The sequence below is a fragment of the Clytia hemisphaerica genome, unplaced genomic scaffold, assembly GCF_902728285.1.
Source record: "Clytia hemisphaerica strain Z4C2 unplaced genomic scaffold, Clytia hemisphaerica genome assembly, whole genome shotgun sequence".
Taxonomy (NCBI): Eukaryota; Metazoa; Cnidaria; class Hydrozoa; order Leptothecata; family Clytiidae; genus Clytia; species Clytia hemisphaerica.
In genome coordinates this window covers 2,313,891-2,329,260 of record NW_027103674.1, presented here as the reverse complement: position 1 = coordinate 2,329,260, position 15,370 = coordinate 2,313,891, and the positions used below count along the sequence as shown (strand labels likewise).

Sequence of the window (15,370 nt, the reverse complement as noted above, 5' to 3'; positions counted from 1 at the left end):
GGGCACGGTTAACCTCTGAAGGCCATTGAAAATTAACCATCTGAGGAAAATAGTCCTCCCGCAGAAAATTCTACAACACGAATCTTGTTGTGCGGAAAGTCAAAAACTAAAAATTCCTGATACGACACCCTATTTATAAACACAATCACGCAACTTTGTTGTCATTCCCAGTCCTTTTAGACGAGCGCGGTTATTACGATTTCGAGATAGCATATTCGTCAGATTGTTATGTTTTCACCCATCCCTTTAGAGCTTTAGCGTGGTGGGCAGAAGACAATCACAATCTGATCTCAGGTTAGTTGCAGGAGGTTCTGGAGCCCATTCTCGCAACTATAGATGCTTTGAGTAAGCATCTCGTCAGCACCTTGAACTGACTACCCAATTCCCCTCACATGACATGGGTTGACCCGGGCAAAGGTACATTCACTTGCCAAGTGAACCGCTGTGAGTGGGAATCGAACCTTGGTCGCCTGTACAGGAATCAAGGTTGATGTCCACTTTACCACGACAAAAGAACAGTCGAGGCCAAGTCTGGAGTTTCCATAAAAGGTTACTATCTATTTGTCTTCGAACAAACAACTAACTTGAAAATTCAAATACCAGTTACAGCAGATCTCGCAGCAGAATATCAACTTTGGCCGAGTTTATGGTATAACATAAGTTAGGCTTTAGGCTTAATATACTCAAAAAGAAAATGTGCAATTAAGAGTTCATTTATTACAGACTTTAAAGGTTCATCAAATGAAGAACTATTATCAGACGATAGTTCAACATTTACACGAAATGACTGTCCTATATATTATTATCGACCGTAGCCGTCAATTGCGGCGCATTTTTTACCACCTTAAAACCGTCCCAGTCTTTTTCTCGCATCTAAAGACAAGAGAAAAAAGTGTAAAAAAAGGATTGGATCGAGTTTTGGGTGGTAAAACGGACAAAAAAATACCCGCGTGGCAATTGGCGGCTACGGTCGAAAAGGTTATCGGTTTGTTTTATTCGCTGCTAAAAAACCTCACCGAAATCGTGAAATATTGCTTTAATTTCAGCCAATTATCCAAAGCTCACTCGAAAAGACTGTCCAATTTTTCCGGTGTGTTTTTACACGCCACCAGCGTGGCTGAGCTACGACCTCCTCCATTTACCGAGTTATGTTTTTCTTTCATACTATAAGTCATTGTCCCATTCCTTTTAAAACTCCAAGGAAACATTAAGGAACGCGATTGTTCACTATTATTACTGTTTGTTCGGCTGTTCGGTAAAATAATCTTTTTCCATGCTTTAACTAGTGACTCATTTAACAGAACGTAGAACAGGAAGATAAAGAATCCCTGTAAAGAGTTCGTTATGCAAAATAACCATTGGAAGATTTCCCTCAAATCACCGATTGAAAGATAACCAAAAACCCAGGTTAATCCGAGTAAAGTTGTACAAGATAAAGTCACTTTAGCTCTCTTCCAGAGAGTAATTTCAAAATCCTTTTGTAGATTCGCGTGTCTTGTCATGTGGTTATGTATTTTACGAGTGACAGGGATAAAGATTGAGAAATTGAATAAAATGCAGAATGATACTGGTACGAGGACGACATAATTGAAGACTGTTCCACCAATTACACAACTAGAGTAGAAAAGAAAAATTGGTAGAAACAATAATATCAATAGCACGATCAGTACATTAAAGTGAAAAAAAACACCTCAATTTAAAATACACGTCGGTTGAAAATTCATCGGTTTAAAAATATTAGTCTGAAAAAAAAATTATTCGTCAATTTTTTTTCATATATTTGATATTTTTACCCAAATCGTCGAAGCTGTAGGAGGGAAAATTTAAGGGTGGTTTCAGAAGGTTCTCAAGGTTTTTATAGAGGGAAATCATTCCCATAACAGAAAAAAGGCGGAACTCTCTCTGTCATTGATTTCCAAATTTACTTTATGTAACCACCGTTGGCAAATCGACGTTTTCAGTAGCGTAGACAAGAGGGGCGCAAAATTTGTGTAGGAGAGCAGATTCTTATGACACAGGAATTATCTATTTATAATAAAGGATGATTACAGTGTAATAAAAATCTGCTCTCATACACAAATTTTGCGCCCTTCTTGTCTACGCTACTGGTTTTGTAAGAGGATTAATAAGGTATATCGAAGTTGACTCGAATACACGGTAGAAAAGTGGTTTCAAGTTAGATTCAAAGTGGTACATATACTTACAAATTGAGTGGATCATCACCATGATGAAATTGTGGAATGGTGAAATAAAAAGTAATCCCAGCCACTGCTAAAGGAACTCCTAAAAGTTGAGATAATAAAGTATTTAAGTACATGTATGATGCAGGTTAAAAATATTGAATATTGAGTAAAATTAGTTCCATTTATAATGAGACGGAAAAATTGTCTGAGACGAGTAGTTTGTAAAATGTGATCTGTAGAGGAGATCCTATTTATTGAATCATGAATGGAAGGTACACTCTTCCATAATGCTCATTTTTCTAAATCACTCGTCTCAGACAAATTATTCGTCTCAGTATAAATAGAACTATTACTACTTTCGCGCGCAGAAACTTTCGCGATTTTTGCCCTTTTTCGCGAAAGTTTCTGCCCACGAAAGTTTCTGCTCTTAAAGTAAAGCTTTTCAAAGGACTGGGAATATTTTATTCTAAGGTTGGGAATATTTTATTCAAAGTTCATCATGTCCACTTATAATTTTAATAAACCAGCTGCGCTGGAAGCTCCGGCTTTAGAGATTAAAAGATGTGAAAGATGAGCTTGTTGAGTTAGTTGTGTTCGAACGTTGCCCACAAACTACTAATCAGAACAGATCAGAAAGCAAAGCAATAAATCTATTGCAGAGCGAGTATGAGAAATAATCTTAACGAATAAATAAACCAGCTGGAAGTTTAGCTCTTCTAAGTGATTACACATGCACTTTCTTGCTTAAATAACCAAGCCCATCCCCTGCCCACTCATCCTCAACTAAAAAGTTCAAAATTGGAGCTAAAGGAGATAAACATTTAGAAGTCAATATTTCCAAGTTCTTATAAATTTATTTTTTTCTAAACTTGCCAATAGCGAAGCAATGATGCGCCGTTGATTTGACTGTACGGATAAAATTTCGTTAATGGGATAAACTTTCGCGAGGATTTAATTTCACGATTGGGCCTACCCGCGAAATTTAAAAATTTTGCGGGGACTTAATATTTCGCGGATGAGGCCTTTCCAAATTTCCATTGAGACTTAATTTCGCGGATGACACCCAAATCCGCGAAATCAGCAAAATTTAATCCCCGCAAAAGTTTATCCCATTAAGCCATGGGGTTTTTAGCTATGCATTATTTTTTCTGATGGGATAATACTTGGAGAATAGTAGGATAAACCAAATAAAATGGTCCAATAGTGTGTATATAATAAATAGTGGTATATTTGGAAAAAACCTGTTTCGCGTTTGAAAAATATTCAAAAGGAACGGTCGCCCCAGCCAATGAAATTACGACAAAGTCCAAAAAATATCATTTTCAGTTAACACTGTGAAAATTTCTCCGATCTTGTTCAAATTTACGCAGGAATTGTGTTTTAGTATCCTTTACTGAATTCTCATAGTGATATGTTTGTAAAAAATCTGTGTCGGGTTTGAAAAATCAAAAGGAACGGTCACCAGCCGCGACGAAATTACGACAAAGTCCAAAAACGATCATTTTCAGCTATAATACTGTGAAAATTTCTCCAATCTTGTTCAAATTTACACAGGAATGTGTTTGTTTTTAGTATCCTTTACTGAATTCTCATAGTGATATGTTTGTAAAAAATCTAAGTCGGGTTTGAAAAATCAAAAGGAATGGTCGCCAGCCACGACGAAATTACGACGAAGTCCAAAACGATCATTTTCAGCCATAATACTGTGAAAATTTCTCCGATCTTGTTCAAATTTACACAGGAATTGTGTTTTAGTATCCTTTAATGAATTCTCATAGTGATATGCTTGTGAAAAATCTGTGTCGGGTTTGAAAAATCAAAAGGAACGGTCGCCAGCCGCAACGAAATTACGACAAAGTCCAAAAACTATCATTTTCAGCCATAATACTGTGAAAATTTCTCCAATCTTGTTCAAATTTACACAGGAATTGTGTTTTAGTATCCTTTACTGAATTCTCATAGTGATATGTTTGTAAAAAATCTAAGTCTGGTTTGAAAAATCAAAAGGAATGGGCCATTCCAGAAAATGTTTGTTACCCCCCGTCAGACGACGTGCATTTTTTATTTTTTTCTAGCCTCGGAAATAATTTCTCTTTTCCAGTGGTGGTTGGAAATTCCGATAAAAATACATGCACTTTTGCAAAATGCATCGGAAATTCCACTCTGTTTTGCCCTTTTTAACTCAATTGCCTTGGAAATTCATACATTTTCTTCTCTAGCCTTGGAAATTTCGAATTTTAATGAAAACTTTTACCCTCGGAAATCCTGTGTCGTCCGCCCCACAGATATCTGTAAAGCCCGAAGGGCTAGATTTGCAGCTTTGTTCAAAAAGTGAAGCTCATCTTTGGAAGGATTTCCTACCAGAGTCACGTGACTAAAATATGCAATTTCACCGGTTTGAGAGATGTGAAATAGCGTTTGCCACCTAATTTTTTTGATATCGCGCTCCGAAAACAATCAAAATGCTAGATCCTATCCATCGGCACGAAATTTAAAAAGTCAAATTTTAGCTTCACTTTTTTTTGCTGGAGAAAGCTTAAAGCTGCAAATCTAGCCCTTCGGGCTTAGATATCTGTGGTACGCCCCCCCCCCCCCCCTGTTACAGACAAATTCTGGAATGGCCCAATGGTCGCCAGCCACGACGAAATTACGACGAAGTCCAAAACGATCATTTTCAGCCATAATACTGTGAAAATTTCTCCGATCTTGTTCAAATTTACACAGGAATTGTATTTTAGTATCCTTTACTGAATTCTCATAGTGATATGTTTGTAAAAAATCTGTGTCGGGTTTAAAAAATCAAAAGGAACGGTTGCCAGCCGCGATGACAACAAAGTCCAAAAATGATCATTTTCAGCCATAACACTGTCTGACTGTGAAAATTTCTCCAATCTTGTTAAAATTTACACAGGAACTGTGTTTCAGTATCCTTTATTGAATTCTCATAGTGATATGTTTGTAAAAAATCTGTGTCGGGTTTGAAAAATCAAAAGGAACGGTCGCCAGCCGATGATGAATACGCGTTGTTACTAAAAGTGGTAACGGTAGGTAACGGTAGGTAACCATAGGTAACGACAAGTAACGGTAGGTAACGACAGGTAACGATGAAGTAACGGTCGGTAACGATGAAGTAACGCAAGTAACGAGGGGTAACGAAAAAGTAACGAAGTAACGATGGGGAAAAAGCTGAAAATGGTGGCCCTGACGTGTCGATGAACTATCAAAATTTGTAAATTTCTGCGCCAGAGCTAATGGTTCCAGTGATTTTGGGACCTAAACCGACCGACCTAACGACTCTGGTTAATCTATTCAGGAGTTTGGGAAATCTGATGATTGTAGAGCAGGATCTGATCGTTCTGGTGAATATGACTGTGGAGATAATAAATCCAATTGTTCTTATTGTAAATTGGTGTTTGTGAATAAACTGAAAGATTTGACGGCTTTGGTGAATCAATGGTGTTGGTCAATGCAATGATGAAATAAATGCTGCTGGTCAATGCAATGAAGGAATCAATGGTGCTGGTCAATGCAATGATGAAATCAATGGTGCTGGTCAATGAAATGATGGAATCAAAGGTGCTGGTCAATGCAATGATGGAATCAATGGTGCTGGTCAATGCAATGATGGAATCAATGGTGCTGATCAATGCAATGATGGAATCAATGGTGCTGGTCAATGCAATGATGGAATCAATGCTCAATGGAATGATGGAATCATTGGTGATGGTCAATGCAGTGATGGAATCAATGGTGATGGTCAATGCAGTGATGGAATCAATGGTGTTGGTCAATGCAATGATGGAATCAATGGTGCTGGTCAATGCAATGATGGAATCAATGGTTTTGGTCAACACAATGCTGGAATCAATGATGCTGGTCAATGCAATGATGGAGTCAATACTGCTGGTCAATGCAATGATGGAATCAACGGTGCTGGTCAATGCAATAATGGAATCAATGGTGCTGGTCAATGCAATGATGGAATCAATGGTGTTGGTCAACACAATGCTGGAATCAATGATGCTGGTCAATGCAATGATGGAATCAATGGTGCTGGTCAATGCTATGATGGAATCAATGGTGCTGGTCAATACAATGATGGAATCAATGGTGGTGGTCAATGCAATGATGGAATCAATGGTGTTGGTCAATAGAATGATGGAATCAATGGTGCTGGTCAATGCTATGATGGAATCAATGGTGCTGGTCAATACAATGATGGAATCAATGGTGGTGGTCAATGCAATGATGGAATCAATGGTGTTGGTCAATACAATGATGGAATCAATGGTCCTGGTCAATGCAATGATGGAATCAATGGTTCTGGTGAATTCAATGGTGGAATCGATGGTGGTTTACTGGTGGATACAATGCTGCACTCACCAATGGTACTGTTGTGCAGGTGAATGCAAGTTAGGATTTGAGCATTTTTTGTAAGAATCATCTTTATAAGAAATCTATCCATAATTTTTAATTCAAGGGGTATTGACTTTCAGCGATGGGTTCTTTCAAAGCAAGTTGGGGTTTGTGCAAAATGTGAGCATATTTATTTTTCTTATAAGCATCATCTTTATAACAAACGATCGATAACTTTTGATTCAAGGGGTATTGACTTTCGGCGATTGGTTCATTCAAAGCAACTTGGAGTTTGTGCAAAATGTGAGCATATTTATTTTTCTTATAAGCATAATCTTTATAAGAATACAATCAATAACTTTTGATTTAAGGGGTATTGACTTTCGGCGATTGGTTCATTCAAAGCAACTTGGGGTTTGTGCCAAATGTGAGCATATTTATTTTTCTTATAAACATCATCTTTATAAGAATACAATCAATAACTTTTGATTCAAGGGGTATTTACTTTCGGCGATTGGTTCATTCAAAGCAAGTTAGGGATTGTGTTAAATGTGAGCATATTTATTTTTCTTATAAGCATCATCTTCATAAAATTACAATCCATAACCTTTGAAGGTTTTGAATTTTTGTATTTGGTTTATTCAAAGCAAGTTAGGGATTGTGCAAAATGTGAGTATATTTATTTTTCTTATAAGCATCATCTTCATAAAATTACAATCCACAACCTTTGAAGGTTTCGAATTTCGGTGATTGGAATTTTGGACTTTTCATTTTAAAACGCATCTTATCCTCAATGTAATATTGTTTTGTTAAATTGATTTGCAGAATGGAATGCTAAAATTTTGCTGCAATGTCAATTGCACAAGAATCAATTAAGAAACGAGCAATCAGTGAACGGCAATCAAATTATTAAGAGCTTAATTATAAGCTAATTACAATACTATTCTTATGTGAAATCATTGACTTTCTTTGAATGAACCAATCACCAAAATTCAAAACCTTCAAAGGTTATGGATTGTAATCTTATGAAGATGATGCTTATAAGGAAAATAAATATACTCACATTTTGCACAATCCCTAACTTGCTTTGAATAAACCAAATACAAAAATTCAAAACCTTCAAAGGTTATGGATTGTAATTTTATGAAGATGATGCTTATAAGAAAAATAAATATGCTCACATTTAACACAATCCCTAACTTGCTTTGAATGAACCAATCGCCGAAAGTAAATACCCCTTGAATCAAAAGTTATTGATTGTATTCTTATAAAGATGATGTTTATAAGAAAAATAAATATGCTCACATTTGGCACAAACCCCAAGTTGCTTTGAATGAACCAATCGCCGAAAGTCAATACCCCTTGAATCAAAAGTTATGGATTGTATTCTTATAAAGATGATGCTTATAAGAAAAATAAATATGATCACCTTTTGCACAAACCCCAAGTTGCTTTGAATGAACCAATCGCCGAAAGTCAATACCCCTTGAATCAAAAGTTATTGATTGTATTCTTATAAAGATGATGCTTATAAGAAAAATAAATATGCTCACATTTGGCACAAACCCCAAGTTGCTTTGAATGAACCAATCGCCGAAAGTCAATACCCCTTGAATCAAAAGTTATGGATTGTATTCTTATAAAGATGATGCTTATAAGAAAAATAAATATGCTCACATTTTGCACAAACCCCAAGTTGCTTTGAATGAACCAATCGCCGAAAGTCAATACCCCTTGAATCAAAAGTTATTGATTGTATTCTTATAAAGATGATGCTTATAAGGAAAATAAATATGCCCACATTTTGCATAATCCCCAAGTTGCTTTGAATGAACCAATCGCCGAAAGTCAATACCCCTTGAATCAAAAGTTATGGATTGTATTCTTATAAAGATGATGCTTATAAGAAAAATAAATATGCTCACATTTTGCACAAACCCCAAGTTGCTTTGAATGAACCAATCGCCGAAAGTCAATACCCCTTGAGTAAAAAGTTATGGATTGTATTCTTATAAAGATGATGCTTATAAGAAAAATAAAAATGCTCACAATTTTTACAATCCCTAACTTGCTTTGGAAGAACCCATCACCGAAAGTCAATACCCCTTGAATAAAAAATTATGGATAGATTTCTTATAAAGCTGATGCTTACAAAAATGCACAATCTCTAACCTTCATTCACCTGCACAACAGTACCATTGGTGAGTGCAGCATTGAATCCACCAGTACACCACCATCGATTCCACCATTGAATTCACCAGAACCAATGATTCCACCAGAACCAATGATTCCATCATTGCATTGACCAGCACCATTGATTCTATCGTTGCATTGACCAGCACCATTGATTCCATCATTGTATTGACCAGCACCAATGATTCCATCATTGTATTGGCCAGCACCATTGATTCCATCATTGCATTGACCAGCACCATTAATTCCATCATTGTATTGACCAGCACCATTGATTCCATCATTGTATTGACCAACACCATTGATTCCATCATTGCATTGACCAGCACCATTGATTCCATCATTGTATTGACCAGCACCATTGATTCCATCATTGTATTGACCAGCACCATTGATTCCAGCATTGTATTGACCAGCGCCATTGATTCCATCATTGCATTGACCAGCATTGACCAGCATTGATTTGATTCCATCATTGCATTGACCAGCACCATTGATTCCATCATTCTATTGACCGGCACCATTGATTCCATCATTGTATTGACCAGCACCATTGATTCCAGCATTGTATTGACCAGCGCCATTGATTCCATCATTGCATTGACCAGCACCATTGATTCCATCATTGCATTGACCAGCAGCATTGATTCACCAAAGCCGTCAAATCTTTCAGTTTATTCACAAACACCAATTTACAATAAGAACAATTGGATTTATTATCTCCACAGTCATATTCACCAGAACGATCAGATCCTGCTCTACAATCATCAGATTTCCCAAACTCCTGAATAGATTAACCAGAGTCGTTAGGTCGGTCGGTTTAGGTCCAAAAATCACTGGAACCATTAGCTCTGGCGCAGAAATTTACAAATTTTGATAGTTCATCGACACGTCAGGGCCACCATTTTCAGCTTTTTCCCCATCGTTACTGACCAAAAGTCCAAAAGAGATCATTTTTACAGCATAAAATCATGAGAAACACACGTATTTGAATACAGCATACAGTACGACGGACCATCAAATTTCTCATAAATCATGTCCAAAACATCATGAATAAGGATGAAAATGATCAATTTTTCACTGAGATTTGCCAGTATTTGCTACACAGTCAGCTACACTTTCGATAGCCATCTTTTTCTAAATACTTTTCGGCCAATCAAATCACAGTATTATCGGAATCAGTGATCCGTTTTTGTTAAATCGGAATAGATCATCGGATTAGATAAACAGACAAAAAATGTCTTGACGATTGTCGGAAGAGAGAATTAAAGGCTCCTAGGCCGGAGCAAAAAGAAGTTCTCTTAAATATATAAGAGCTGCAACAGGAATATGGCAGCAACTATGGTAATTTAAAGGAATTATACGGTGTTATATACACCCGACTCGTCTGAAACTGATGTCAGCAAAATTTTAATAAAAGAGTCCTTTCAAATTTGTAAATAAAAGGAAGAAAAAAATCTTGCTCCACATGTTTCTTTATTCATTACAAAAGATTCTATTTATTTCAATCTGCTGAATCAACATACATTATAACTATGTAAAAGGTCAATGGCTTTAAACTTTTCTGCCTTTCTCAGTCTTTCCAATGAGAACCATGCCTCGGAGAGAAAGTATCCATCAGCCCCCCAAAAATATCATTAACCCCAGCAAATACAGAATCATAAAATAACTATAAAACTTACCCCAAGCAATACAAAAGCCAATTCTATACGCCGTAATACTTTCACCGCGGTTCTTGGTCGCGCGGACAGCTTTCTTGTACAGGAATTATCTGATATTCCGATGGCGTATTGGCGGCCGCCCACGCTAAAGCTCTAAAGGAGCGGGCCAATATACCATCGGAGAGATTTAGTAGTGGCCCTTTGATGTGCCGACAACAGTCGGGTTCAATGGCTATATCTTCGCTTGCTCAAGAATTTTGTTCGTCCCGACTGAACAAAATTTAGCATGAAAATGTCTGCTGCGCCGACCGTCAAAAACTAATTTTATTTACAGTTTTGGCGCTTCAATGACAAAGCAAATTTCGGATTCAAGAGGGGCAAGCAGTGAAGAACTTTTGTTAGATTTTGGTTGTTTTTGGTTTGTTTTGGTGGATTTATTTTACAATATAAATGTCTTTATACTTTCTTAGTATTACTTTTAGTATTCAGTGTAATTTCTGTAAATGCACCAACCTTTTAAAGATTGTTTTTTGCACACAAATGTTGATTATTTTTTGTTTGTTTTGGTGGACTGTTTTTTACTGAGTTTTCTCAAATCCAAACTCAAAGATCATAAAGAAACAGTAACAGGTATGTTCCTTATGCTTTTTCAGTAAGTTTCATGTTGGTATAATCTTGTGCGGTCCTATCAAAACGACTGTTGACCGCCAGCCAGACAACTGAACACAACCGACTGACCGACAACAGTCAAAGTCAGTCAAAGTCTCTAGCAGAAGTACAAATATGTGTACAAAACAGATAATTTTGTCTTCAGAAAGATCTACAGACTTCTGTATAGGCAGTTTGTATCTTACTAACGATTAACCTCACTTTTTGTGTACCAACAGAACAGCCCAATTTTGTAATTTTACAGAGCACATTGAAAATTCACTTTTGAGGTCTTGAAAACTATGAAGGTTAGTGTAATATTTATCGAGTATGTCTAGGTAAGTAGGAAAAAGCAATAAATTCATGTTTTAAGTTGTATTTTCATGTAAATGAAGCTAAATTAGGGACTGTTTATGTTTGTTTACTAGTACATGAATATGATTCCGAACCATATCGAATACGGTGCTAATCTCGAATATGGTGCTAGCCTAGAGAATATAACAAATCTGATGCGAATCAGATTTGTTATTATTTTCTGCTTAGCACTCGCATCCAATAGGAATTAGATGCTAACTTGTTATGTTGATCGTTTCCAAGCTCCTCACAAAATGTTTAAACGCGGTCAAGTCAAATCCCGTAATGCAAACCTTCCAGATGTTAAAATATGCCCGACCTTTAGAGCAAAGCGTGTCGTAGCATATTTCCACATCTGGTACCAGATAAGTACAGGAAGACCGCTTGTACGCTCATCCAGAAAAAGGTTGATAGAGTGAACATATGAATGAGCGCTGAAACCGCATGGCATACGTGCGGTCGCGCGGTCTGTTCGATTCCAAACATGAATGTAGAGAGAAGGAAGAGTAGGGAGAAACAAAAATTGATGAGAATTTTCCTGGCTGTTCGACGTCGGATGTCTCTGCAAAAAAATTGAAATGTGAGAGTTATTATAACCCTTACCTGCTAATTCACAGATGGAATTGACCGAAAAATCGTCTTTATGCAATGCCGTAGCTACCAGGAGGCTAGGGGTAGCTTAGCTCCCCCAAATAATTTTTTTGAAAGTGATTTTTCATAAAATGTAATATTTTACCTTCAAATTTTGCTTTTATCCGAATTATTTTATTTTTTTGAGTGTGTTTTTACCCAATTTAGAGCTCTATATTTCAAAATTTTTCCCCTCAGGTCCAACCATGGTTGGCCCTATAACGGTGTCACTGAACTTATGCCCCCCCCCCCAATATCAAATTGCTACCTACGGCACTGCGATGGACGAAAGAGTACACTGAACTGACTTCCCCACTTGAAATGGTACTAACATTTGGAGAGTCCGCACTTATTTTTGTAATAAAATTTTGTAATATCACCTTCATTTTATACCCGATGGAAGGGATTGAGACAGGGGTGTAAAGTCATATGTTCTAAAAAAATGGACAAAGCTTCCCGTGAGACAAAGCATATAATCCATATGAAAACTGCCGGTTTGTTATTTTTCACAAATCGACTTTTAAAGCCATTCTTTTCCCATGAAAAAAAAGTTAACAAAAAAGTTATTGGCTTCAAGAACATGAATTTTCATACGGACTACGGCCGAAGTTAGGTTTTACATGTAACCAAACTAATGTATATATTTTATATCTTGAATACACCGTTTAAGTGTCGACTGTACTAAAGTGTGCATTTTTTTCTACCACCTACCCCAGTGGAGTACCGTGGAGATAATGAGTCTCCTAAAAGGTGTAAAACATAAGTATTACCTTAATCCAAGATAGCAGATAAGAGTTGCAATCAAGCAAACCATTGAAACAACACATCCAATGAAACTAATAATATTCAATGCAGTGTTGGATTTGATGGCACCAACTTTCGCATCATAAACATTGAAAAGGACAGCAAAATTGGTCAAATGTGTGCAACTGCAAACAACGTAGATTTCTTCATTTTCTGTTGTGATGATGTTGGATTTGATGCAACCACGTGGTGACCAGAAACCAGGCTTTTCAGTATCTGAAAACAATAAGAGAAAATGTTCTCACCTAAAATATCGGTCAAAATATATTGAGACTTGTTTTTTAGCATTCTAAAGTTCGGGCGAGAAAGTAGGCTTTTGGGCTATTTGTTAGATTTAATTGTATACTCAGAGTTAAAACTCTGCCCTCTCAACCTAAGTTAGAGCGCTTCCAAATCGATTGTAGCTATAAGATTTAGTCCAGTGAAGTAGACTAGGAGCATACTTGGCAATTGTTTACTACTCTTGGGTACCTAATAGCCAGTGGGGAGGGGGTGTTGGAAAAATATCAAAACTTAATGGAATAAAAATATCCTGGGTGGAAAATTTTTGAAAAGTAGGCTAATAAATCAGAATTAGGACAAAAGAGGGAACTTTCAAAAACATTTTCCCAAAAATTTATTAGCGGGAGGGGGGGTGGCTATTAGGTACCCGAGAGTAGATTGTGTAGAGGAGTATTTAGGGTAAATCAGGTAGGTTAAGAGACATAATTTCAAGAAGTTAAAAAATAAGACAGATCATGAACAGACTGGTCTTAAAAAATGTACCTTTATCTTCTTGCCAATAAGTACACAAAGCATTCTTCGCTTCACCCATAGTTTTCAGCTTGAATGTGATTTTGATTTTTTCTTTAGTATTCGAAATACTCTTATTGTAAAGCGAAGTTGCCATTATCAGACTCGTAACCTTTCGAATCCGTCGCTTTTCGAGATTGTTACTCGTTATTTCTTTGTCTATTTCTTGAGGAAATATTTTGTCTTTTCGAAAAACGTGGACGATCATATTGGCTGAAGAGATGTTTTGATTTTTAAGTATTGATTTCGGTATAAAGATTTCCACCATCTTGGATGTTTGTGTATTCGTTTTGTTGCTAGTAGTTACAAGGTCTGTAAATTGCACTTCCATTGTTTTCAATTTGCAAGTGCTTGAATCGGGATCGGATGTAATGATAGCCTTAAGGTCTCGCTTATCTGAAACCTTAGCTGTAGCGAATGTGAATTCTGGACCATTGTAGGAGACTGGGTTATCAAGGCTGTTCTTAGCAACACTTGCTATGACATCAAGAATTTGTTTGTTGTTGCTAGATGTTGATAGGATAGTTGTGTTAAGGTGTAAGATGTTGTCTAGAGTCGCGAGAACGTTCATTACGACCTAAAAAGAAAGAAACGATTGTAGGTCAAAACATTACGGTTGCTAGATTGAAATTGAGCCGGAGGAGTAACTAATAAGGAAAATTTTCTTTCTCTGATTCTATTGTTCACCAGTCTGCTTTTTAAAAAGTTTTCACCAAGAGTATTCAAATTCTAACATCCAGGCCATTAGAATTTGTAAAGTTTCTACCAAATTTAATGATGCTATATCGTAGTAGACGTGGGAAAAATTAAAGTATAGAATATACAGCAGAGAATGACAGTACACAGGAAAGTTTGTGACAAATACTCAACCTCGTCCACGTGTATCCCAGGCTTTATTTACGTTACTGATTGACGCCAGAGAATACCCTGGTGTTGGCTAATGTGAGTTCCCCCTGACGGGGGGGAGTTACACTGCAATGCAATGGTTTCAAATCCAGGAACAAATGAAATCTGACGTTTTGTTTTTTAATTACATTATGTGTTTGAAAAACATATACAATGCCAGGGTATTATCTGGCGCGCGCTACCAGTAACACAGGGAACGAGGTTGAAAAATACTTTACAAAGACCTTCGTCACTGTTTACTTAATCCCGAGCTTGTTCGTCCGTTTTCAAAATTATCTTGCTTCTTAAATTATTCCCTTTTCATTGACCTTGCGTAGACGATATGATCTGCCTCCACCCGCCCTTCTCATTCCACCCGCCCATCTTAAACCAAATACCTCTTTCTTTTGACTTTTCTCTTTCACAGTCTGACTATCCATGTTCAAGCATTCTTTCATTAGCATGGTCACTTTTACCACATCGGAAGGTGTTTCTAATGACGTTTGATTTGAAGTGATATCTGTTAAGGTACGTGAAACCATGACCATATTTTCAGTTGTGATGGGGATCTAAAAAGATATAGGAAATACGGTTTTTGAAAACGAATTAGTATAGTAACGGAATCACACCACTGACCTTTATGGACCAAGTTACTCAGTGCCGGCCAAGCAAATATTATGATCGGAGTTTTTTGAAATTGGTACCTGCAGAGAGAGCGCTGGATCTAGTTTCGCTTGTACACTAACGATGTAGCGCCATTTGCCGTTAAGCAAAGTTTCAAACATTACAACGGCAGGTACCAACTTTCAAAAAACTTCGTTCAAAGATGGCGGATATAGCTTTGTCCAGGGATATTTAAAGGTC

At 36.9% G+C, this 15,370-nt stretch overlaps 1 protein-coding gene and 1 long non-coding RNA gene across 2 annotated transcripts in view; both read right to left on the bottom strand.

Annotated features, from left to right (window-relative positions):
* Positions 1–1,523: 1,523 nt before the first annotated feature.
* On the bottom strand, positions 1,524–10,499 carry LOC136803515 (uncharacterized). Its single transcript, XR_010846155.1, has 3 exons — positions 10,415–10,499; positions 2,205–2,283; positions 1,524–1,614 (listed from the first exon to the last, which is right to left on the bottom strand). It is a non-coding gene; the product is annotated as an uncharacterized lncRNA (long non-coding RNA).
* A 901-nt stretch (positions 10,500–11,400) lies between these two features.
* The window catches only part of LOC136803514 (adhesion G-protein coupled receptor G6-like), a 42,357-nt gene continuing 38,387 nt past the window's right edge, over positions 11,401–15,370 (bottom strand). The window contains exons 6-9 of the mRNA XM_067060256.1: positions 14,905–15,075; positions 13,595–14,198; positions 12,796–13,045; positions 11,401–11,957 (exon numbers count right to left, since the gene is read on the bottom strand). Of these exons, the coding sequence (XP_066916357.1) occupies positions 11,717–11,957; positions 12,796–13,045; positions 13,595–14,198; positions 14,905–15,075 (1,266 nt within the window). The 3' untranslated portion in view covers positions 11,401–11,716. The remainder of the gene's footprint in view (positions 11,958–12,795; positions 13,046–13,594; positions 14,199–14,904; positions 15,076–15,370) is intronic.